The sequence below is a fragment of the Hyperoodon ampullatus genome (assembly GCF_949752795.1).
Source record: "Hyperoodon ampullatus genome assembly, chromosome: 7".
NCBI lineage: Eukaryota > Metazoa > Chordata > Mammalia > Artiodactyla > Ziphiidae > Hyperoodon > Hyperoodon ampullatus.
This window is the reverse complement of record NC_136920.1, coordinates 55,207,903-55,235,134: the sequence shown is the minus strand read 5'-3', so window position 1 is coordinate 55,235,134 and position 27,232 is coordinate 55,207,903. Positions and strand designations below refer to the sequence as shown.

The window sequence follows — 27,232 nt, the reverse complement described above, 5'->3', positions numbered from 1 at the left end:
GTTAATATATATAGTCTATTGGTGCAGTTTCTCTGGAGAAACCTGAATCAAGCACCTTTTAGTTATTGTACTTATCAATGCTAGAATTCCCATTTGATTCTTTTTTGAAATGTCTATCTCCTTATTGAGATTCTATATTCATTGAGTCATTGTCATAATTTTTACACTGAAGTATAGTTTTCTTTAAATATTTATTTATTTATTTTTGGCTACGTCGGGTCTTAGTTGCAGCACACAGCCTCTGTAGTTGTGGCATGCAGGCTCTGTAGTTGCAGCACACAGGCTTCGTTGCCCTGCGGCATGCGGGATCTTAGTTCCCTGACCAGGGATGGAACCCGTGTCCCCTGCACTGGGGGGTGGATTCTTAACAACTGGACCACCAGGGAAGTCCCTGAGGTATAGTTGATTTACAACATTGTATTAGTTTTAGGTATACAGCATAGTGATTCAGTATTTTTACAAATTATACTCCACTAAAAGTTACAAGATAATGGCTATAACTTCCTGTGCTATACAATATATCCTTGTTGCGTATCTATTTTATACAGAGCATTTTGTATCTCTTAATCCCCTCCCCCTAACTTGCCCATCCCGTTTCATCATAATTTTGATTCTTTATGAATAGTTTCCTTTAGTTCTTTGAACATATTTAGAGTAGCTTCTTTGAAGTCTTTGCTAAATCAAATATATGGGAGTGCTCAGATACTGTTTCAGTTGATGAGTGTGAGTCACATTTTTTTGTTTCTTTGCATGTCTTGTAATTTTTTATTGAAAACTGGGTATTTTAGATAATGTATTATAGAGTCTGGATTTGGATTTTCCCCCTACATTGTTGTTCTTAGTTTATTTGTTTCTGTTTAGTCACTTGCCGAAACTAAATCTGTGGATTCTGTCTCCCATGCAATGTGTGGCCACTGAAATCTGTATTAAGGACTTTTTTTTTCTTTCTCTTTTTTTTTTTTTTTTCGTCTGTGCCACATGGCTTGCGGGAACTCCCCAACCAGGGATTGAACCCTGGTCCCAGAAGTGAAAGTGCCAAGTCCTAATCACTGGACCGTAAGGGAGTTCCCCTTGTTTTCACTTTTAAGCTTGGCTTCCTAGGGGGTCTCCTCTGTGCCTATATATCTTAGTGTACAGCCAAAGATTGTGTTCAAACACCTCAAGCCAGTAAGACTTACCCTCTCTACTGATGGATCAGTGTGTGTGCTGGGGAGTACATTCAATGTTCAGATGTTTTCACCTCTTCCCTGGCTCTTACATTCTTCTGAGCCCCCTCACCTCTTCACTTTGCATGTTTTATAGGCTCCATTGGCCCAGAACATTTCCATGACTTAGGCCTATTCCTGTCTTTGATGCATATGCTCACAGCCTTTGCTCCACTCTGGATAGAGAGCTTATCAAGCACCTCTTGGGAATTCCTTTTAAATCCCTGTCTACTCTGACAATCCATTGCTTGTTCCAAACAGGCTTACAATATTAAGGAAGCAGAGCCACCTGCCATCCATATTTACTTGCCACTGAAATCACCAGGTTAACTGAAAATGCTCTAAATCAAGTGAGCCTCCTCTGCCTTAGCAGCAAGACTGTTGGTTTTCATGCCCTGCCCCAATCAAGTTGAACCTCTGTGCCAACAGAACTGTTGTAGGGGCATGGGAGTAATCCCAGGCAAGAACAACAAAACATCTTACTGTTCTTATCTGAAATTCAGTGGTTTTCATGAATAAGCATTTTTCAGTTTGCAGTATGTCTTTAATATTATTTCCAGAGTGCCAACTTGTTATTTTGACAGTTTTGTCCAGCTTTATACCTGCTTTTAGGGAAAGGATTTGTCAACTTCCTCACTCCATCATGCTGAAGTAAATCTCCACCTTTAATTTTATCTCTCAAAAATATCCTGAGAATTCCCTCCAGAGTCTGAGAAGTAATTGTAGTATCTAGTTTCCATGGTTGGATGATTCAGGATCCCAAGAAAAACATTTCACTTTTTAGACCTCTGGAGAAGAAGTGACAACCACATAAATGAGAAAGATGCTTCTTAACTCATAGAGGACCAGGGCTTACTATATTTTGTATACAGCATTATATTTTGAAATACATTCTGTTTATAGTATAGCTCCTGTATTTTGGAGCTGTTTCAACCTTACTTTAAAACTGATTTAGTATATTTTTCTTTCAATTTCAGAGTTCAATTAAGTTCCTTATGTCTTCCCCTGAAATTGCTTCCCTCTCATGGGGGCAAATGAAAGTACAAGGCTCTACTAAAATCTATAAGGACTGCAAAGTGTGGCCAGGGGGAAGTCGGGCTTGGGATTGGAGAGAAACAGGAACTGAGGTAAGCTATTAGTGTATGGTTGACACTGCATAAGGTTGACCAAGTGATTTTCAAACTCCTAAGCCATAATGACAAAGTTCCAAGTAAAAAGTAACTATTTCTTTCATTCTCTCTCTCTCTTGATATAATACACATACTATTAAACTCACCATTAGAGTTTTAAAGTATGCAATTCAATGGACTTTTTGTCATAACCTTGTACAATAGCTACCACTACTAACTCCAGAATATATTTATCACCCCAAAGGAAACCCCATAACCATTAGCAGTCACTACCCATTCTTCCCTCCCTCCAGCTTCTGGCAACTACTACGTTCTGTTGCTATAGATGTGCCTATTCTAGATGTTTCATATAAACAAAATCATTCAGTTCTCTTAAGCACATACCTAGGATTGGAAATTCTGGGTCATATGGTAACTCTATGATTCACCTTTTGAGGAACTGCCAGACTGTTTTCCAAAGTAACTGCACCATTTTACATTATAGATGTTAGAAATGTATGATGGATCCAATTTTTCTAAATCCTTCCTCATCAACTCTTATTTGTTTTGCTTTGTTTTTATTATACCATCCTAGTTGATGTGAAATGTTATCTCATTGTGATTTGCAATTTCATTTCCCTTAAATTGGAGCTCCTCAAGTATTCTCAGTGTGCCATGCCCAAAATAGAGTCTCCATTCCGTGAGTGGAGGTTGAATAAAAGAAGGGAACCCCCTACCTCTCCACCACACTCACTTGGGACTAAGCTTCAGCAATAGATAGCTGCAGGCAGTATGAGAAACATTGATGTCCTGATTCTCCCAGGAAGAAAGCCTTACAGCTGGTAGCTGAGAGAAGAAATAGCACTATGTTCTTGGCTGCAGCAAGAGTGGAGTCTCTCCTCACTGAACTAGGAGGAGGGAGGCAGGCAGCAGTCTTTCTTGAAATATCACAGATTTTCACCTTTCCTACCAAATATTTATATTTTTTCTTGAATACATATTTCTTAATTTGCTGTTTCCTCTTTGGACCTTTTCCAAAGTCTTTGAATGATTGGGGTTAAAAATAATTTTTTTTAGGTTATGTTTGTTGTTTTGTTTGTTTTAATAATTTACACTTAGGTGCGAGTAATGGAGCTCTTCATCCAGTAGTGATGGAAGTTGATCCTTCCATTCTGAAGGATAGTTTTGCTGGATATACAATTTGTGATTGACAGTCTTTTTCTTTCAATACTTTGAAAATGTCATCCCACTTTTTTTGGCATTACTGGTTACAAATGAGAAATCAAATGTTATTAAGATTTCTTTGGATTTGACAAGTCACTTCTCTCTTGCTGCTTTCAAAATTCTTTATATTTAACTTTTGACAGTTTGACTATGATACATCTACATGTGGATCTCTTTGAGTTTATCCTACCTGGAATGTATTGAGCTTCACAGATGTGTAGATTGTTGTTCATCATCAAATTTGGGACGTTTTCACCCATTATTTCTTCAAATATTCTTTCTGCCCCTTCTATCTCTTCTCTACTGTGAAAACTGTTAGGGAGTATGTTGTGTGCTTTTTGGGTTTTTTTTTTTTGTAGGGGTTTCCAGTGTCCCACAGGTCTCTTGAGGCTCTGTTCATTGTTTCCATTCATTTTTCTATCCTTTTTCTCAGATTGCATCATCTCAATTTACCTATCTTTCAGTTTTGCTGATTCTTACCTGCCATTGTACCCCTTTAGTGAACTTTTCATTTCAATATTGTACTTTTCAGCTCCAGAATTTCCTTTAAAAAATAATTTCTATCTTTTTATTGTTATTCTCTATTTGGTTAGATACTGTTCTCACACTTTCCTTTAGTTCTTTAGATATGGTTTCCTGAAACAATGACAGAAGTTTCCCTATATGCCTGAAACCAATAGGTGTTCCACTTTATGGTAAGGGGCTCTGTATGCAATTTGGGGTATGCAGTCAACACTTAGCCAGACAGTTTAAAACTCTGCTTGCTCCTTGCTTATGCAGACTCTCAAGGGTACCCAGAATTGTGATCTTAGGGCCTTTTCATGTCATTCCTGAGCATGTGCACAATCCTGGACATGTGTATGGCCTTTTCAATACCAAGGTTCATACCTGAGCTTCTCAAAGCCCCCATTAACAACTCATTTCTTATTTTTTTCATTTTAGTTTATTGGAACCTCTCATTTGCCCTGTTGTCTACTGCCTCAGGCAGCTGCACTGTTAAACAATTGTCTATGACTGTTTTTGACAAGCTTCTCTGGGAAAAAAGATGGTTTGCACTGGCAAGCTCCAAGTCAGATCAAATAAAGACAGCCTATGAGTGGGGCCTTCCAAGGAACCACCAGACAGGTCAAATAATGACAGTTCTCTGGGAATGGACATTTGAAGGAGCTTTAATACATTAGGTGATTGCAAAGCTGGTGGTTTTCACTGTGATTCCAGGTTGTTGCTTTCCAAGGTGACCATAGAAGTGGGGATGGGATAGTGGGGTGTGTTAAAGTCCCCCACTGTTATTGTGTTACTGTCAATTTCTCCTTTTAAGTTTGTTAACATTTGCTTCACATATTGAGGTGTTCCTATGTATTTACAATTGTTATATCTTCTTCTTCGATTGATCCTTTGATCATTATGTATATGTCCTTCTTTATCTCTTGTAACAATCTTCATTTTAAAGTCTACTTTCTCTGATAAAAATATTGCTACTCTGGCTTTGTTTTGATTTCCATTTGCATGGAATATCTTCTGCTGTCCCCTTGCTTTCAGTCTGTATGTGTCTCTAGATCTGAAATGAGTCTCTTGTAGGCAGCATATATACAGGTCCTGTTTTATATCTATTCAGCCAGTGTATATCTTTTGGTTTGAGCATTTAGTTTGTTTACATTTAAGGTAATTATCAATAGGTATGTTACTATTGCCATTTTGTTCATTGTTTTGGATTTGTTTATGAGGTCTTTTTTCCCCTTTCTTCTTTTGTTCTCTTCTCTTGTGATTTGATGACTATCTTTTTTTTTATTAATTTATTTATTTATTTATTTATTTTTGGCTGTGTTGGGTCTTCGTTGCTGCACACAGGCTTTCTCTAGTTGTGGTGAGTGGGTGCTGCTCTTCGTTACAGTGCACAGGCTTCTCACTGTGGTGGCTTCTCTTGTGGAACACGGGCTCTAGATACACAGGCTTCAGTAGTTGTGGCACGTGGGCTCAGTAGTTGTGGCTCACAGGCTCTAGAGTGCAGGCTTGGTAGTTGTGGCGCATGGGCTTTGTTGCTCTGTGGCATGTGGGATCTTCCCGGACCAGGGCTTGAACCCGTGTCCCCTGCATTGGCAGGTGGATTCTTAACCACTGCACCACCAGGGAAGCCCCACAATTACTTTTTTTGATATTATATTTTACATCTAATTGTTTTGTGTATCCCTTAACCACTTATTGTGGTTACAAATAATTTCACTACTTTTGTCATTTAACCTCCCTACTAGCTATATGGTTGGATGATTTCCTACCTTTATTGTATGTTTGCCTTTACCAGTGAGCTTTTCCATTTCGTAATTTTCTTGTTCCTAGTTGTGGCCTTTTCTTTTCTGCCTAGAGAAGTTCCTTTAGCATTTGTCATAAAGCTGGTTTGGTGGTGCTGAATTCTTTTAGCTTTTGCTTGTCTGTAAAGATTTTGATTTCTCAGTCAAATCTGAACAAGAGCCTTGTTGGGTAGAGTATTATTTGATTGTAGATTTTTCCTCTTTCATCACTTTTAAGTGTATTGTGCCACTCCCTTCTGGCCTGCAGAGTTTCTGCTGAAAAATCAGCTGATAGCCTATGGGAGTTCCTTTGTATGTTATTTGTTGCTTTTTCCTTGTTGTTTTTAATATTCTATCTTTAATTTTTGTCATTTTGATTACAACATATCTTAGTGTGTTCCTCTGTGGGTTAATCCTGTATGGGACTCTGCACTTCCTAGACTGGTGACTATCTCCTTTCTCAGGTTAGGGAAGGTTTCAGCTACTATCTCTTCAAATGTTTTTTCAGGCCCTTTCTTCTTCTGGGATCCCTATAATGCGAATATTAGTGGATTTGATGTTGTCCCAGAAGTCTCTCAAACTGTCCTTGTTTCTTTTCTTTTTTTTTTTTCTTCTTTCTGTTTAACAGTGGTGATTTCCACTACTCTGTATTCCAGCTCACTGATCCATTCATCTGCTTCATTTAGCTTATTATTGATTCCTTCTAGTGTGTTTTTCATTTCAGTTATTATATTTGTCAGTTCTGTTTGGTTGTTCTTTATATTTTCTAATTCCTTGTTAAAAACTTCTAATTTCTCACTCTGTGCATCCATTCTCCTCCTGAGTTCTTTGATCACCTTTATGATCATTACTCTGAACTCTTTCGTGGGTGGATTGCTTATCTCCATGTCACTTAGTTCTTCCTCTGGGGTTTTATCTTATTCCTTCATCTGAAACATATTCCTCTGTCTCCTCATCTTTTCTAAATTGCTATTTGTATTTTTATGTATGTGGTAGGTTAGTTATGTTTCTCCACCTTGGAAAAGTAGTCCTCCGTAGGAGACATCCTATGTGTCCCAGGATTACACTCCCCTCTCGTCACCCAAGGGCCAGGGGCCAGCTGGTCCCAGGGTAGTGTCTAGCCTGCGGCAGGCTGCAGGACTATAGTTGTCTTAGTTCTGATGTCTGCCCCCTGGTGGGTTGAGTTGGGTCTTGGCCCTCTGGTGGGCAGGGCTGTATCTAGAAGCTATCTAGAGGCGGCTGTGGGCTCAGGAAGTCTTTAGGCAGCCTGTCTGCTGATGGGTGGGGCTATGTTCCCATCCAGTTTGTTATTTGGCCTCAGGCATCCCAGCACTAAAGCCTACAGCCTGTTCCGTTCTGCCGGGTCTTGATGTGCCAAGGTGTGTCAGCCTCCAGGAGAGCTCATGCAGATGAACGCTCCCTGATGTTTCTGCCACCATTGTCTATGTCCCCAGGGTCTCCCCGACCCCAGGAGACCCTCCAAGACCAGCAGGTAAGTCTGGGCCAGTCTTCTATCAAATTACTGCTTTTACCCTTGGTCCCAGGGTGTATGAGGTTTTGTGTATGCCCTTTAAGAGTGAAGTCTCTATTTCCATCAATCCTGAGGAGCTTCTGTGTTCAAGTCCTGCTGGCCTTCAAAGCCAAGCCCTCTTCATGGTGCCAGGCCCCTGGGCTGGAAGGCCTTACGTGGGGCTCAGAACTCTCACTCCTGTGCGAGAACTCTGTAATATAATTAATCTCCAGTTTGTGGGTTGCCCACCTGGGGGGTACGAGATTTGATTATATAGTGAGTCCACCCCTCCTACCAGTCTCATTGTGGTGCCTTTGTTTTGAACTGCATGCACTCATTGTTTTGATTCAGACACCTAGTTGTTTGTTAGCTACCAACCTGGATCTTAAAGAAAGGAATATACCTTTCTTTATAAAAAGAAAGGATTGGTAAAAGAAATGAGAGGGCTTTGAAATACAGAAGGGACAGAATGAGAGCAGGCTGAGGAATAAGAAGCTGTAATGCTTGTGAACCAAATGGCTCCACTGGATTGTTTCATAGAGTAAAGCTAGTGTGGTGTAAGAATAGGCAGTGGTATGGTTGAGGGTGTCAGGTGTCTGCAGAGCTCAGTTTACATTTTATTCAGTAGATAAGACATAGCCACTTCAGATACTTAAGCAGAAGATTGATTTGACTGACAAAGATTATCAAGACTATGGGTTTAAGATATATTGGAGTGCCAACTTATGAGTGTGCCACATTGGAGAGATTTTTTTTCTTCAGAAATGGATTTAACGCTATATATTATATTTTTCCCATATAAGACTACATGAGTTAGTATTACCCTTAACCTCATTCTGTATTTAAGGAAACTTAATAAGCACAGAGTTTAGAGCTAGAAAGCTAGAAAAATATGAAATCAAATAGTAAATTCAGGTCAGATTCTAACTTTCTTTCCTGTTCCTTTCTACTACATCATGATTCCTCTTATAAACTTCAACACTAAAGACTACAAAACTGTGAAGTTGCCAGTGATGATAACAGGAAAATAGGAAAAGTTTGCTGTAGGTTTAGTTTTCATCTTGTTAAGTTTCATTTGTCAGTAGAATAAACAAAAGGAGGTGTTCTAGAACTAGTTGGAGAGAGAAGAACTAGGAAAGATGAGAGGGAAAGCTGAGCTGTTGACTAGAGCTCATCTGTATAGAGGCAAAAGGACATCAAATCAAAGCTATTAAGCCTCAGAGTCCTCATCTATAAAATGGAGATAGTAATATTACCCACCTCACAGAGTTGATCTAAGGGTTACTGTACTGTGCTAGATATGATGTAGGCACTCAATAAATGAAGCTATTATTGTTAAGTTAGTAGTAGTGTGGGTGGATATGAAACAGCAAATATGAAAACTATTAAGGTGAGAGGGTTGGATTGGGAGTTTGGGATTAGCAGATGCAAACTGGTATATACAGAATAAATAAACAACAAGGTCCTACTGTGTAGCACAGGGAACTATATTTAATATCCTGTGATAAACCATAATGGAAAAGAATATGAAAAAGTATGTATATATATATATGTATAATTGAGTCACTTTGCTGTACAGCAGCAGTTAACACAACATTGTAATTCAACTATACTTCAGTAAAAAATTAATTTAAGAAAAGAAGGTGAAATTGGCAGGATAAGGCAGTTTATTAGATTTAGCAGGCAAAGGAGAATTCTAGCATAGATAGATGGGTACATGGTGGTGCCATTTATTGAGATTGGGTATATGAAGAGGAGGAACAGATGTGTTTGTGTTTGGGGCAGAGGCTGGGTAGAGAAAATGATTAATTCTTTTGGAATATGTTGAGCTTGAACTTACAACGGGGCATCAAGAGATATCTAGTAGATATTTAGATTTATAGGTCCAGGCACTGTCACATTTTAACTAGATACCTTAACCAAGTTATATAGCCTGACTGTGCCTCAGTTTAACCATTTATAAAAGGAGAATAGTAATGTCTGTTTGTCATGGCTTGATGTAAGTGTAATAAATGGGTTGGGAAGAATAAATTTGAAAAATGCATGCCACTTGCCATCATGCAAATTCATTCTTTCTCTCACTATTTCTCAGTGTGATTCATGGATCTCTTGCATCAGAATCACCTAGAGGCTTGCTTAAAATGCATGTTCTGTATCTCCTGCACTCTTCTCAACTACTGAATCATAATCTCTTGGGGATGGGACCTGGAAAATAATATATTTCACGTGGTTGCTTTGAATACTAAATATGTTCATCTTTGTAAAGCATCTACCACAGCGCCTGTCACATAGTAGATACTTGATCTTTTTAAGTTTTTTCTTTTCTTCCTTAGTTACCTAGCACAACGCCTAGCACATAATACTGCTCTACAGTATGTTTCTCAACTATAGGAATGACTGAATTAATTCTTTTAAAAGTCTTGGACATGAAACACTCTGATTTGTACATCAAATGCTGCTTAATAGGGAATCCTTGAGGGAATTAAGTGCCTGAGAGTGTTTAGGGGATTTCTTTTTACTTTAGAGTACTACAATTGTTTATGCCATGAACTGATGGAGGTATTATCTCTAGTTATTTTTCATGCTCTAACTATATAGTAGTATTGTTCAGCTATTCTTTTTGCGGGGGGGGGGGGGGTGCCGCATCACGCAGCTTATAGGATTTTAGGTCCCCAACCAGGGATTGAACCTGGGCCCACAGCAGTGAAAGCATCGAGTCCTAACCACTGGACTGCCAGGGAATTCCCTTGTTCAGCTATTCTTTTTAATGAACTACCCAAAACGTAGTGATTTACAATAATAAGTGTTTATTGTCATGCTTATAGGTCTAGCTGGAGCAGCTCTACTCCTAGCTGCAGTTGGCAAGCTGGCTGGGTACTCCATATGTGGGTACTCCATATGTCTCTTATCCATCTTGGACCAGTGAACTAGCCAGGACCTGATCTTCTCATGGTGTTATCTGAAGCTCACAAACATAAGCCCTACTGAGCAAGTATATTTCAAGGCTTTGCTTGCCCCAGGTTCACCCACATAAGTTCCCACATCAGTAGGGCACAGAAGTATATTCTGCCCATAGTAAGAGGGCAAAAAGAGTGAATATTTGCTGAACAGTTATCCAAGCTATCAGAATGTTCAATCACGTGTTGTACATCTGCATATGAGTTGTTCCTTGGGCAACTTAAACCAAACATATCCAAAGCTGATTTCATTTCCTTTTCCCTACCTCCCCACATCCCACAAATATCCAGGTACTTTCTTGTGTTCTCTGTCTCCATTAATGGAATCACTATCCACCCAGTCACCTAGAAGAGAAACATCAAACAAAATTTTTATTTCTCCAGTTTTCTCCTCCACCATATCCAACAAAGTACATTTGTTGACTTGGCCAACATAAAGCTAGTCATGTCACTGCTCTGCTTAGGAAATTTCAAAGGCTTTCCACAGACCTCAGAATTAAGCAAAAACTCCTTAGGATGGTGTTCAGGGCCATTTTTTTAAAACAATGATACAGCTCCAAATTTTTCCTTCATTCTCATCCCCTCTATTTCATAACACATCTGAAGACCTAGCTATTCCATACCAAATACATATTCCCTTACAAACCTACCATGATCTTTCATTCTCTGTACCTTTGCTAAAACCGTTTCCTTTTATTTATTATTTATTTATTTAATTGCACTGGGTCTTAGTTGTGGCAGGCGGGCTCCTTAGTTGTGGTTCACCAGCTCCTTAGTTGCAGCACGTAGGCTCCTTAGTTGTGGCAGGTGGCTTCTTAGTTGTGGCTCCAGGGCTCCTTAGTTGTGGCATGTGAACTCCTAGTTGCAGCATGCATGTGGGATCTAGTTCCCTGACCAAGGATCAAACCCAGGCCCCCTGCATTGGGAGCGCAGAGTCTTATCCACTGTGCCACCAGGGAAGTCCCTAAAACCATTTCCTTTACTTGAAATGACCTGCTCCCCTTGGTACCTGTTGAAATCTTATATATCCTTCAATTCATAGCTTTTGTTTTATCTCCTCTATGTAGCACTTCCTGATAATCCTTGTGAGAATGAGCTGCTTACTCCATTCTCAGTATTCCTATAATACTTTGTGCCTCTATTTTAGCACTTAGTGCAGTTCACCTGTATTGTACTGAGTGTGTATTTAAGTGTTTCCCTCACTAAGTGGTAAACTCCCTAAGGGCAAGAACTATGCATTTAGCACAGTGCCCATAAAGTATGGGCTCAATAAATGTTGGCTGCATTGAATTTTTAATTATAAATGTCATTAAAAAAATTTTTTATACTTTGTGACATTCCTTCTGAGGTAGGTCAATGTTGTGATTCCTTTTTTATCAGTTTAAGGGTGGGAAGGGGCAAATGATATAGTGATTTCAGAATGGAAATATCAAGAAAATTTACTGTCTTCAGCCAGTGTCCTTGAAATAATAATTACTACTACCTACTCCCAAATCTCTACCAATCATTAAACAACTGCTGTGTGCCTGATCAAATATACCTTTTCCAGGGTCACACCACTAATAATTTTTGGAACCAAGATTTGAACCTGAGTCTTACTATAAAGCCTATACTTTTCTACTACTCCATACTGTCCTCACTCATTTCTATCTTAAAGCAATAACTATCTTATTGGAGAAGAATTTTCTATGTGGAAACATGCATAGGTCTTTCATTTATATATCCTTTTGTTAGGCTGAAAGGGGACAAGGAGGAAGATATGACAAAAGTGTAAATTTAAAAGAAAGCCAAACCAATTAGCAGGCACCTAAGGAGAACCAAAGGAAATGTGGAAACTTTACCCCACCTATTTAAAAAAAATTTTTTTATTGACGTGTAGTTGATTTTAGTCCCACCTTTTAATTTTAAACAATATTAAACCTATGAAACAGTTGTATGAATATTACGATAAATAGCCGCACACCCTTTCTCAAAATCTTCAAGTTGTCAATACTTTGCCATGTTTGTTTTTTCTCTCTAAACACACACACACACACACACACACACACACACACACACATTTTTCCCCAACCATTTGAGTGTAAATGGCAGATATTTTAGCGTTTCTTTCCTAAGAACATAAACATTCTCCTACATAGCCACAATATCATTCTCACAAATAAGGATACTATCCTTGATACAATATTACTATTTAGTATACAGTCTATCTTCAAATTTCCCCCAAAATGCCCTCTATAACTGTCGCTGATTTTGTGGGTTTATTTTTGTATATAATACAGGCAATAGGTGTAAAGTATAACATAATTCTCAGAGTCTTGTCCATTTGATCAGACTAAAGGTTCTAGTAGTCAGGACACTGCTACAAAAGGAAAGAGAGATGAGCTGAGCTGTCCCTAACCCTTTCTGCTTTTGTGTGTGTTTGTTTTTGCTTGTGTTTTCCCATTCACCTTCTAAACCTGGTTGACCTGGAAAGCCTACGTTGAACCTCTCCCGCCCCTTTTTCTTTTTCTTTTTCTTTTTTCTTTTTTGCTTTATAACAAATTTAATCAGTTATACATATACATATGTTCCCATATCCCCTCCCTTTTGCGTCTCCCTCCCACCCTCCCTATCCCACCCCTCCAGGCGGTCACAAAGCACCGAGCTGATCTCCCTGTGCTATGCGGCTGCTTCCCACTAGCTATCTACCTTATGTTTGGTAGTGTATATATGTCCATGCCGCTCTTTCACTTTGTCACAGCTTACCCTTCCCCCTCCCCATATCCTCAAGTCCATTCTCTAGTACGTCTGTGTCTTTATTCCTGTCTTACCCCTATGTTCTTCATGACATTTTTTTTTTCTTGAATTCCATATATATGTGTCAGCATACAGTATTTGTCTTTCTCTTTCTGACTTACTTCACTCTGTATGACAGACTCTAGGTCCATCCACCTCATTACAAATAGCTCAATTTCATTTCTTTTTATGGCTGAGTAATATTCCATTGTATATATGTGCCACATCTTCTTTACCCATTCATCCGATGATGGACACTTAGGTTGTTTCCATCTCTCCCGCCCCTTTTTCTATTTTGAAATATTTTGAACCTATATAACAAATTGGAAAAAAATAGTAAACACTTGTATACCATCAGCCTAGATTTACCAGTTTTTAACATTCTGGCACATTTGCTTTATTTATCCCTTGGTGGCTTTCTCTCTCTCTCTCTCTGAATAACTATATTTGCTGAATCATTTGGAAGTAAGTACTGACATCATGATACTTAACTCTAAATACTTCAGCTTGTATCTAATAAAACAAAGGCATTATGCCTTACATAATCATAATGTTACACTCAAGAAATCCAACATTTATATAATATTAAATAGCATCAACTCCATAGTCAAATTATAACAATTGTTCCAATAAAATAATATCTTTTATAGCTGGCTATCCTTTCCAACCCAAGATCCAGTCAGGGGTCATGCACTGCATTTTGTTGTCGTGTTTCTTTACTCTATCAATAGACAGATTTATTTATTTTTATTTTTTAATTTTTTTTGCGGTACGCAGGCCTCTCACTGTTGTGGCCTCTCCCGTTGCGGAGCACAGGCTCCAGAAGCGCAGGCTCAGCGGCCATGGCTCACGGGCCCAGCGGCTCCGCGGCATGTGGGATCTTCCCGGACCGGGGCACGAACCCGTGTCCCCTGCATCGGCAGGTGGACTCTCAACCACTGAGCCACCAGGGAAGCCCAATAGACAGATTTATTGATTGAAGTATAATTGACCTACAATACTATGCAAGTTTCAGGTGCACAATGTAATGATTTGATATTTATATACATTACAAAATGATTGCCACAGTAAGTCTAGTTACCATCTGCCATCATACAAAGTATTTACACTATTATTGACTATATTCCCCATGCTGCACATTTCATCCCTGTGACTCATTTTTTTTGTAACGGTTAAGTTTGTACCTCTTAATCTCCCTCACCTATTTCACTCATCTCCCCCACCACCTCCCCTCTGGCAACCACCTGTTTATTCTCTGTCTATGAGTCTGATTTCTGTTTTGTTTTACTTGTTTATTTGTTTTGTTTTTTAGATTTCACATATAAGTGAAATCATACAGTATTTGTCTTCCTCTGTCCGATTTATATCACTTAGCTTAATACCCTCTAAGTACATCCTTGTTGTCACAAATGGCAAGATTTCATTCTTTTAGTGTTTTCATTTTCTTTGCAAAAATACACAAGTGGAATTGCTGGGTTGTCTGGTACTTCTATTTTTAATATTTTGAGGGACCTCTGTACTGTTTTCCATAGTGGCTGCACCAATTTACATTCCCACCAACAGTGCACAAGGGTTCCGTTTTCTCCACATCCTCACCAACACTTGTTATTTGCTATCTTTTTGATAATAGCCATTCTGACAGATCTGAGGTGATATTGCATTGTGTTTTTTATTTCTATTTCCCTGATGTAGCTACATCAAACTAAAAAGCTTTTGCACAATGAAGGAAACTAACAACAAAATCAAAAGGCTTTGGAAGAAAATATTTGCAAACAATGTATCTAATAAGGGGTTAATATCTAAAATATACAAAGAACTCATACAACTCAACACCAACAAACAAATAACCCAATTAATAATTGGGCAGAGGTCCTGAATATACATCTTTCCAAAGAAGACATACATATATCCAACAGACACATGAAAAGATGCTAATAGCTTTCCTCTAAGAAAAAACAAGAAGATTTCCGTAACATTGACATGTTATGGAAAGCCTCTTAAAGAGGAACAGAATCAGACACTCACTAAGGGCAGAGAGCCTTAGTGGTTTGCTGGGAGGGATTGGAAGAAGCAGAGAGGGAGCTGGTGGCAGGGTGAGGATGCCTAAATAACAGGCTGATGCTCCAAACACAGACCTATGCACAAGGCTGTAAGTAATCACCCACGATGGCCTGGATCCACAGGCTGTTGCGGTTATCTTTGATGGCTCTGTACGTGACACCCTGGGCCTGCAGTAAAGCATGGAACAGCCAAATTGAGTTCCACTGCTCCAGCAACTCTGATGGGCTCCTGCTGTCTGCAGTCTGTGAATCTTGAGAGGATTATGGTTTTGCACTCTTTTATGACCTTTCACTTCATTGAGCAGTGGCCTTGTTTCCTTATACTAGAATGTGAGCTCTTACAGCCTGGGGATCATGGTGCTCCTCAAAGTAGACGCTATTCTTTGCGGGTTTTTTTTGTAAATTTGTTTATTTATTTTTGGCTGTGTTGGGTCTTCGCTGCTGCGTGCGGGCTTTCTCTAGTTGCAGCGAGCGGGGGCTACTCTTCATTGCAGTGCGTGGGCTTCTCATTGCGGAGCACGGGCTCTAGGCGCGTGGGCTTCAGTAGTTGAGGCACGAGGGCTCAGTAGTTGTGGCTCGTGGGCTCTAGAGTGCAGGCTCAGTAGTTGTGGCACACGGGCTTAGTTGCTCCACGGCATGTGGGATCTTCCCAGACCAGGGATCGAACCCGTGTCCCCTGCATTGGCAGGCGGATTCTCAACCACTGCGCCAGCAGGGAAGCCCCTATTCTTTGTTAAATGAAGGAATCATTCGGTATTTCAGATAAATGCATTTACTTAAGGCAGATGAAGCTCTCCAGCCCTGATTTGTAATTCTGTTAAATATTTACCTTTGTCGTTGTACCAGAAAAAGAAAATGTTAAGTTCTTCATACCATAGCTGTTCAGCTCAGGGTGGTTCTAGGATTGATCACAGAGCTGTGGAACTAAAAAAGCATCTAATCCAATCGTTTTATCGATACATTCTTTAAGAACCAATTACTGTAATCAAATGAAAAAATATCCCGGTTTTGTTTTGCCTTTTAAAAATGTATAAACCAAGGGACTTCCCTGGTGGTCCAGTGGTTAAGAATCTGCCTTCCAATGCAGGGGATGCAGGTTCAATCCCTCGTTGGAGAACTAAGCTCCCACATGCCACAGGGCAACTAAGCTCGCACGTGCCACGACTACTGACCCTGCACACCACAACTAGAGAGCCCACACACTGCAACCACTAAGCCCACGCACTCTGGAGCCTGCGCGCCACAATGAAAAATCCCGCATGCCACAACGAAGATCCTGCATGCCGCAACTAAGACCTGATGCAGCCAAATAAATAAATAAATATTTTTTTAAATGTATAAACCTAAATTACTTTAGAGATAAAGAATCTAATCTTCCCCCAGTCTCTTCTGATCTTTGTGGAGAATAGGGAAAGCTGGAGGCAGAGATACTGTTCAGAGCCACCTGGCCACTAGCTCTGCATCCCCTCCCACGATGAGGAAGTACCGTTGCTGATGATCAGTTTGGTTCACTCTTTGACGTGCAGGTGTTCTAATTTAGAACACTGATATTCCCTTAAGTGTAAGCTCATATAGTCTTAGTGTAAATTCCTTAAGAAGATGCTGATGAAGTAAGTCAGAATATAAAAAGGTGTTAGTGTGAGAGACTGGCTATGTTATCATCTCTGGAACACTCACTGAGTGAAGAGTGTCAGCAGTAGTTGTACACCCCACAGGGAATCAAGAGACATGGAGAAAGCCAGAAAAGATGTGCTGCATCTGCTCCTGCTTTGTGTAGCCACCTGGCTTCTGCTAAACTTTGTTTCCTTGGCTAAATAAATCAGGAAGTAGTGAGTAGGTATGTGTGCCTATATGTGGTCTCTTCCTGCTAATCTATAACCTGCCAATACTATAGGGTTATTTTTTAAGCTGTTTATTTTGAAATAATTTCAGTCTTACAGAAAAGTTACAGGAATATTAGAATTCTCATTTTTACCCAGACCCAAATGTTAAGTTTATCATATTTTCTTTATCATCTTCTTCTCCAATAGACTTTTTTCTGAACTGCTGTAGATATTCTACCCCTTTGCTCCTAAATACCTGTGTGTATTTCCCCAAAAAACAAGGACATTCTCTTACAACACAGTGATGAAAATCAGGAAATTAACATTGATACAATACTATTATCTAATAAACAGACCTTATTAATATTTTGCCAATTGACCTAATACACGTTACGTTTATTTGTCATACTAATGGAATCATACAGTATATAGTCTTTTGAGACTTGCTTTTTTCACTCAGCATAATACATTTTAGATTCATCCATATTGTCATAGGTATCAATAATTTGTTCCTTTTTTATTATTGAGTAGTATTCCATTGTTGGATTATAACACAATTTGTTGATGAACATTTGGGTTGTTTCCAGTTTGGTTTACTACAAGTAAAGCTGCTACAGATGACTGTAGTTAGTAATGCTATACGATATATATGAAAGTTGTTAAGAGAATAAATCCTAAGAGTTCTCATCACCAGAGAAAAATGATTTTTTCTTTTTTTGTATCTATGTGAGATGATGGATGTTAACTAAACTTATTGTGGGAATCATTTCATGATATACATAAGTCATATGCTGTACACCTTGAACTTATACAGTGCTGTATGTCAACTATATCTCAATAAAACTGGAAAAAAAATCTAGAGTAGGATATGCTGCTTCTAAGTTTACGAAATAAGAGTTAACAACGCCTCCCCCAACCCCCAATAGAAAGCTGCTATGAACGTTCATGTACAGGTTTTTGCGTGAATGTGAGTTTTCATTTCTCTAGGATAAATACCCAGGTATGTGATTGCTGAATTGCGTAAGTACATATTTAAGAAAATGCCAAACTGTTTTCCTGCTAGAACATGAAGAAAGTGATATGCAGTAAGACTGGTGAGGCAGCTGGGAACTTACAGACCATGTTTAGGAGTTTGGCAGTTATTTTAAGGGCAGTGAGAAGCCATTGAGTGCTGTTAAGCAGAGGAGTGACTTGAATGGATTTGTGTTTTGCAAAGATTCCTCTAGCTACAATTTGAAGAATGGTTAATTGGAAAGGGCTAAAGTGGTTTTATGGAGACCAGTTAGAAAGTTACTGCAACAGGCTAAATAAGAAGCTTAGACCAGGGTAGTGGCAGTGGAGATGGAAAGGAATGGACAGGTCCAAGAGATAATAAGGAAGTAAATTATTATGTCCAATCTTTTGGGGAAAATGTTTAACATTTCAACATTATACTTAATGTTTAGCTAGCTGTAGGTTTTTCTTAGATGTCCTCTACCTAAGGAAGGTTCCCTTCTAGTTTAGTTTATTTTTAAAATATTAATAATAATTATTATTATTATTTATTTATTTTTATTGAAGTATAACTGACCTACAAAGCTATGTTAGTTCCAGGTGCACAACATAATGATTTCATGTTTCTATACATTATGAAATGATCACCATGATAAGTCTAGTTACCATCTGTTACCATACACTATTATTGACTATATCCCCCATGCTGTATGTTTCATCCCTGTAACTCATTTGTTTTTTGTTTTTGTTTTTTAATTAACTTCTTTATTTTTGGCTGCATTGGGTCTTTGTTGCTGTGTGCGGGCATTCTCTAGTTACTGCGAGCAGGGGCTAGTCTTCGTTGCGGTGCGTGGGCTTCTCATTGTGGTGGCTTCTCTTGTTGCGGAGCTTGGGCTCTAGGCACACAGGCTTCAGTAGTTGTGGCTCGTGGGCTTTAGAGTGCAGGCTCAGTAGTTGTGGTGCACGGGCTTAGTTGCTCTGCGGGATGTGGGATCTTCCCAGACCAAGGCTCGAACCCATATCCCCTGCATTGGCAGGCATATTCTTAACCACTGTGCCACCAGGGAAGCCCGACTCATTTATTTTGTAACTGTAAGTTTGTACCTCTTAATGTCCCTCACCTATTTCACTCATCTCCCCTACCACCTCCCCTCTGGCAACTATGTGTTTATTCTTTGTATCTATGAGTCTATTTCTGTTTTGTTTTGTTTTTTAGATTCCACATATAAATGAAATCATACAGTATTTATCTTTCTCTGACTTAATTCACTTAGGATAATACCCTCTAGGTCCATCCATATTGTCACAAATGGCATTATTTAATTCTTTCTTATGGCTGAGCAATATTCCATTGTATATATGTACATTTTTTTAAAATTTTGTTGTTTATTTTTTATTTTTGGCTGCATTGGGTCTTCGTTGCTGTGCGTGGGCTTTTCTAGTTGCGGCGAGCAGGGGCTACTCTTTGTTGCGGTGTGCAGACTTCTCATTGCAGTGGCTTCTCTTGTTGCGGAGCACAGGCTCTAGGCACACAGGCTTCAGTAGTTGTGGCTCGCGGGCTCTAGAGTGCAGGCTCAGTAGTTGTGGCACACGGGCTTAGTTGCTCCACAGCATGTGGGATCTTCCTGGACCAGACCTTGAACCCGTGTCCCCTGCATTGGCAGGTGGATTCTTAATCACTGCGCCACCAGGGAAGTCCTGAACTTTTTAAATTAAATTTTATTGGAGTATAGTTGCTTTACAATGCTGTGTGAGTTTCTTGCTGTACAACAAAGTGAATCAGTCGTACATATACATATATCCACTCTCTTTTGGATTTCCTTTCCATTTAGGTCACCACAGAGCACTGAGTAGAGTTCCCTTTGCTATACAGTAGGTTCTCATTAGCTATTTTACACATAGTAGTGTATATATGTCAGTCCCAATCTCCCAATTCATCCCACCCTTCTTCCCCCCTTGGCAACCGTAAGTTTGTTCTCTACATCTGTGACTCTATTTCTGCTTTGCAAATAAGTTCATCTCCACCTTTTTTCTAGATTCCACATTTAAGTGATATTATACTATATTTGTTTTTCTCTTTTTGACTTACTTCACTCTGTATGACAGTCTCTAGGTCCATCCACGTCTCTGCAAATGGCACTATTTTGTTACCTTTTATGGCCGAGTAATATTCCATTGTATATATGTACCATGTCTTCTTTATCCATTCCTCTGTTGATGGACATTTAGGTTGCTTCCATGCCCTGGCTATTGTAAATAGTGCTGCAGTGAACATCGGGGTGCATGCATCCTTTTGAATTATGGTTTTCTCCAGATATATGCCTAGGACTGGGATTGCTGGGTCATATGGTAGCTCTATTTTTAGTTTTTTAAGGAACCTCCATACTGTTATCCATAGGGGCAGTACCAATTTACATTCCCACCAACAGTGTACAAGGGTCCCCTTTTCTCCACACCCTCTCCAGCATTTATTGTTTATAGAAATTTTTTTTTTTTTTTTTTGCGGTATGCGGGCCTCTCACCATTGTGGCCTCTCCCATTGCGGAGCACAGGCTCCGGACACGCAGGCTCAGCGGCCATGGCTCACGGGCGCGGCCATGGCTCACGGGCCCAGCCACTCCGTGGCATGTGGGATCCTCCCGGACCGGGGCACGAACCCGTGTCTCCTGCATCAGCAGGCGGACTCTTGACCACTGTGCCACCAGGGAAGCCCTGTTTGTAGAATTTTTTATGATGGCCATTCTGACCAGTGTGAGGTGACACCTCATTGTGGTTTTGATTTGCATTTCTCTAATAATTAGTGATGTTGAGCATCTTTTCATGTGTCTGTAGGCCATCTGTATGTCTTCTTTGGAGAAATATCTATTTAGGTCTTCACCCATTTTTTGATTGGATTGTTTTTTTTCCTATATTGAGCTGCAGGAGCTGTTTGTATATTTTGGAGATTAGTCTCTTGTCAGTTGCTTCATTTGCAAATGTTTTCTTCCATTCTGAGGACTGTCTTTTCATTTTGTTTATGGTTTCCTTTGCTGCACAAAAGCTTTTAAGTTTAATTAGATCCCATTTGGTTATTTTTGTTTTTGTTTTCATTACTCTAGGAGGTGAATCAAAAAAGATCTTGCTGTTATTTATGTCAAAGAGTGGTCTGCCTATGTTTTCCTCTAAGGGTTTTATAGTGTCCGGTCCTTAATCCATTTTGAGTTTATTTTTGTGTATGGTATTAGGGAGTGTTCTGCATTGGAAGGCGTTTTCTTAGCTGCTGGACCACCAGGGAAGTCCCAGATATGTTATTTTTGTTTTCATATATTTTGTAGCTCTTTCACTAAGAGTGTACAGATTTGGGTTGTTATGTTTTTCTTAATGAATTGGTCCTTTAAGTATCATGAGATGAAACTATCTCTAGTAATACTTCCTATCTTGATATTAATATAACCACACCAGCTTTCTTAGTGTTTGCATTTTATATCTATCCTTTTACTTTCAACTTATGCCTTTATATTTCAGGTATATACCTTATAAGTAGTGTTTAGTTGGGTCTTGCTTTTTAACTCAATCTTTGCCTTTCATTAAACTATTTAGTCCACTTAATTACTGCTACAGTTATGTTTAAGTGTTAACATATTGCTATTTGTTTTCTGTTTGTCCTCATGTTTTTTATTCCTGCCTTTTTAGGGGAGTTAATCAAGTATTTTTTAGTACTTCAGTCTGTCTCCTTTATTGGTTTTTTTGTTCATGTGTGTGTGTGGGTGGCAGGCAATTGCCTTAGGGAAGATTCAGGTTACACTTAAAGTAACAATTATTGTGTGCCTACAATGGGCCAGGCACTGGGCTTAAGCACAACTCTGTGGTCATTAGGGCTAGTTCTTTCCAGTTTCAAGGTTGCTCCCTAGGTTACAGTATTCTAATAAAGTGCATTAAACCAAAGGTTAACATGTTTCTGTTCAAATCCCAACTCTGCTACTTAGTAATTGTGTCATCTTGGCTAATGTGTATGTATTTTGTGAGCTTCAGTTTCTTTATTTATAAAACAAGGAGAATGGATGCTTTTGTGCTACTATTAATGCAGATCACATGGAATAATTTCTATAGCTGTATTATGAAAATTACAACTTTAAACATGTAAGATATTATTATTCCAGGATTTAATAAAAATACTCATATTTGTTCTTCTTATACCTTTTATAATAAATTTCAATCCTATCTTCTCTAAACCATCAGCTTTTTAGACTGAAAAACCCTTCTTTCTTTGGTACATTTGTTGTTGTCTTCGTATATTCAGCAGCTCTTTCCCTAAACCATGTCTAACTATGATTAGAATGTACCCCTTCTACAACCACTGAATCAAGGCATACTCCTAGTCATACTTCAAGACGCAATTAAAACAGCATGTCTTCCATGACAATTTTCCACTCTTATTCACTCCCCAAGTTGGGCTGGTATTTACCAAACTCTAAATCCTGTATCCCCTTTGCTGATGTGGAAGCAGTTCAGAAGCCACCATCCTTTAACGTTGGATTAATGTTCATTAAACACCTTACCTTAAATATCCCTGGGAGAATCTGGGAAGACTTTACAGAGTGATAGATAGGTTTTAAAGCATCAAAGTTTTCCTGGAGGGGGCTCAGAAAAAGGAAACGATATGGAGCTTTCCAAGTTTTGGCATGGTGTGCAGGTGCTTTCTTCTCCCACGTCATCTCTTTCCACTCACTTGTCACTTACACTTCAGTCATATGGAACTAATTGTAGTTCACTAGGTTGCTCTTTCCTCTGAGCCTTAGTTCATGCTATCCCCTGTATTTGGTATGCCTTGTTCCCATGATTTCCTTTAACCTGGCTAATTACTGTTTGTCCTTTAGGTCTCAGCTTAAATGTCACGTCCTCTGGGGTATCTTCCCTGACCCCCTGTCCTGACTCCCCAGGTCTGAATTAGGTGCCCTTTCTGTATGTTCTCACTACACCCTGAACGTTACTTCTTTGTAGCACTTGTAAAACGACTGAAATTTCTTTGTAGTCTTCTATATTTTTCACTAGACTTAGAGCTCCATGAGGGCAGTACTGTATCTTCTGCTATTCCCAGGGCCCTAGTGAGGCTTGGCCTAGAGTAAATCTCAGTAAACATTTGTTCGATGAATGAATGACTCTAACAGGAATGCTGACCGCAAAGAAAGATGAAAAGAGCAGGTAGGGGCTTCCCTGGTGGCGCAGTGGTTGAGAGTCCGCCTGTCGATGCAGGGGACACGGGTTCGTGTCCCGGTCCGGGAGGATCCCACATGCTGCAGAGCAGCTGGGCCCATGAGCCATGGCCGCTGAGCCCGCGCGTCCGGAGCTTGTGCTCCACAACAGGAGAGGCCACAACAGTGAGAGGCCCGCGTACAGCAAAAAAAAAAAAAAAAAAAAGAAAAGAGCAGGTAGCTGGTATACTTTCTCTTTCCATGTCCAGCATTCTCCTGGTGTGCAGCCTGCAGATGTGGAGGAAGTTGTCGAGAAGGGTGTGCAGATCCTTGTCATTGGCCGAGGGATGAGTGAGGCCTTGAAGGTAGGTATTGGTGAGCACAGCATTCCTGAGGACTTCTGGTAATCTCCTGGATCTTTACCTTAGAGATATGTCCTTCTTGGAAGTTCATCTCTATATATCATGCACTCTCATTTTGCTGAGCCAGTGGATGGCCCAGGATAAAACAGTGGCTGCGCACTATTCTTCCTCATCAGGGTTGGACTCTCCAGTCTCTAATCATAGGCCTGTGCTGTTTCAACTATTTTTCAGAAATTCCTCAATCCTGGAATTTCTTTTAAGCTCTACAGCTATCAATATTTGGCTCTTTAGATTTTTACAGTACTTTCCTTTTTTACAGTACTTTTAATTTTTCTTTTCTTGGGCACATTCAAGTTAAGCCTTTTTCCCCTTTCAGAAAAAGAAAGTTTATTTTTATTGTACTTACAGAAATAGTACATGCTTGTTGTAAAAGAGTCAATGCAGAAATGTAGAATTAAAAAGGTGAAAGATTTCCCCTTCCCAATCGTAACTGCTCCAATGCTCTTTCTATGCATCTGCAAATATATACACACTTACACATACTGATATACATGTTTTTACATAAATAGGATCACTCTATACATATTGTTCTGTAACTTTTTATTCACTTACATTATTGCATTATGGACAGCCTTTCACATAAGTTTATAGAGATCTACCTCATTCTGTCCTTTATATAGATGTCGTAAAATCCAGTTCTCTACCTATGGAGGTGCCCTTTATTTGTATTTTTTAGTTTAACCTAGTTTTTTCCTCCATTAAAATGATCCTTATCTATAAGACTACTGTTATTATAAAATTGTTTAAACATATAAAAAAGTAATGTAGGGCATTTTAAAAAACATTTCACTCAGAGCTCCTTCTGACAAGGCAGAGTCTAATTAAAATCTATTTAAAATAATATTGAAGACAAGCCAGAGTTGAGAAAATAGGCAATAATACCTGCCACTCTTGAGAATCTTTTATATAAATTCATTTACAAATATTTATTCAGCACCTTCTATGGGGCAGACACTATTCTAGGTACCAGGGACAACAAGCTAAACAAGGCAAACGAGGTTCATGGCCCTCATGGATAATAAAAATGTAGACAATTTCAGATCATAGTAAGTGCTGTGAAGGAAATGGTGACTTATGAGGGGCTGCTCTAAATGGGGTGGTCAAGAAAAGCCTTTCTGAGAAGACATTTGAGCTGCAGTGTACGTACATTCATAAAACTTCATCCTCACACCAACCCTTTGATTTTAAGTATTACTATCTCCGTTTTATAGGGGAGGAAATTGCAGTTGAAAGACTTTCAAAAGGTCTCTTGGTTAGTACATAGCAAAGTTAGAATTTAGACTCAGGTTGGACTGACTCAAACATTTAACATTTATCTGGATTTGAATCAGTCAGGTTGGACTGACTCAAACATTTAACATTTTACATACCTTAGCTGAATTCATTCTCATACCAACCCTGTAAGCAGGTATTGTTATCCCTATTTACATACATGGAAACAAAGGCTCAGAGAATTTAATTCACTTACCCAAAGTCACTAGTAAGGACTTAAATTCAAGACTGTCTGACTCCAAAATCCATGCTCTTTCCAGTTTCCATATCACCTGAGCTGTCTGCATGTTTCATGGTACTTCTGTTAACTTCTTAGAAGCCTTTTTGACTCCTTGGGACTCACTGCCAAATTCTGGACTGGTGACACACTGGGTGATTGAGGAGTGATGGTTGTCACTGTCCAGTTCTGTAGAATATACTTGCCTCATAGCAGGAAAGGAAACCCTGGGGGCCTTTCCCCCTGATTTACTCATCTTTTTCCTTCTTCCCAGGTACCCCCGTCAACCGTGGAATACCTCAAGAAAAAAGGCATTGATGTGCGGGTCCTCCAGACAGAGCAGGCAGTGAAGGAGTATAATGCCTTGGTTACCCAAGGCATCAGGGTGGGAGGGGTCTTCCATTCCACCTGCTGATGGAGCCTTAAGAGAATAAATCACTAAGCAATGATGCCTGTGACTGTCACTCTTACCTCTGTCCACTCCAGCCCCCCCAAGCATTTTTGAACAGCTGCTCGTGCCAGGTCCTGTGCTAGGCTTTGGGATGCATGGATGACTTAGGCAAGGTCCCTGACCTGGGGCGGGAGGGCCTGAAAATCAGGGGAGGAGACAGAAGTTTGCCAAAGTTTAATATTGTGGCAAATGTTAGGCCAGAAGTAAGCAAAAATAAAGGCAAAAATAAAGAAAGCCTTCTGACTTGAAGTTTGAAAGCCAAAGAAAAGTTTCAGTGCATTAAAATCACATTGCAATTGATGCTTTGGAATGTTTAGTCATCAATTCAACCAATTTTTATTAAGTACCTTATATGCCAGGCACTGCTATAGGCTCCAGAGAAACAGCAATAAAAGTCTTGTGCTCAGGCTTCCCTGGTGGCACAGTGGTTGAGAGTCCACCTGCCGATGCAGGGGACACGGGTTCGTGCCCCGGTCCGGGAAGATCCCACGTGCCACAGAGCGGCTGGGCCCGTGAGCCATGGCCTCTGAGCCTGCACGTCCGGAGCCTGTGCTCCGCAGCGGGAGAGGCCACAACAGTGAGAGGCCCACGTACCGCAAAAAAAAAAAAAAAAAAGTCTGTGCTCATGAAGCTTATATTCTAGTGGGCAAAATAAACAAGTAAACAAATACATAATATAAGTAGAATGTTATGAAGAAAAATAAAGGAAGATAAGAAACAGAGTGATAGGGGCTATTTCAGATATGTGGTCAGGGAAAGTGTCTTTGTGCAATGACATATGAGCAGAGCCCTGAATGAACTGAGGCAACACTTCAATAACAGTAAAAGGAGCTACGCCTTGATACTAGGGTTCTAGGCAGGCTGTTCTACTAACTAAACCTGGGCCTTGCCAGACAGTTCTCTCTGCCTCAGATTCCCTCACTATAAAATGATGGGGCTGGACTAAATGCCTTTTAATGGTCCCTACTGGAATGGATAGCCTTTGCTCTATTAAATACCAGGTGGCCTTTGTGAAGCCTTAGAATAGACTGACAGAATTATAATAGTAATCAGCATTACCTTATTTTTCATTTTTCCCCCTCTTTAAAGAGTTATGAGTATCAGCTTTGGTGTCAGATAGCCTTGACTTTTAACTGTGGCTTTCACGGCCACTCACCGGTTGGGCACTTATTTAATCTCTCAGAGTTTCACTGTTCTCATTTGTCAGATAGGGATCATATTAGTACCCGGAGTTATCATAGGTGTTAAGTTGGGTAATTCATAGAAAGTCTTGGCACATTGCCTGGCATGTAGTAAGGACTCTAAACTGAAACCATTGTCAGTATCTTTCTCCTAATGGGGCTGCTGTGTAAAGCTAACTGGTTTCATTTTATGGTTCTTAATATATCAGCTTATAATTTCAAAGATTCATGGAATGTTGGAGCCCAAAGGAATTATCTACTCTATTCTCTCATTTATTCAAGTAATTCTCTTTTATATTCATTTACTGAGAGTCTCTTACTAATATTCTTATGACCAATTATTGCTGGATCCTAGGGGTACAGGAATGATATAGTTCTTGCCCTCAGGAGTTATGAGAGAAACAAATAAACAAGACAGTAATGATACAGTGCACTAACATTATACTAGTTACAAGGTCCAGTGGTGGCACAAAGGGTGGACTAACTTATTCTACCAGAATGGGAGGAAAATTAGGGAAGACATCACTAAGGACGTAACACAAGTCTTAAAGAACAAGAAGAGGTTCATTTATTCATC

General features: G+C 39.6%; 1 protein-coding gene across 1 annotated transcript in view; it reads left to right on the top strand.

The window, feature by feature from the left end:
* Window positions 1-25,468, top strand: part of AAMDC (adipogenesis associated Mth938 domain containing) — a 31,499-nt gene extending 6,031 nt beyond the window's left edge. Inside the window, exons 2-4 of the mRNA XM_079707663.1 lie at window positions 2,183-2,332; window positions 23,382-23,477; window positions 25,298-25,468. Coding sequence (XP_079563789.1) covers window positions 2,201-2,332; window positions 23,382-23,477; window positions 25,298-25,438 — 369 coding nt within the window. The 5' untranslated portion in view covers window positions 2,183-2,200 and the 3' untranslated portion in view covers window positions 25,439-25,468. The remainder of the gene's footprint in view (window positions 1-2,182; window positions 2,333-23,381; window positions 23,478-25,297) is intronic.
* Window positions 25,469-27,232: the final 1,764 nt, after the last annotated feature.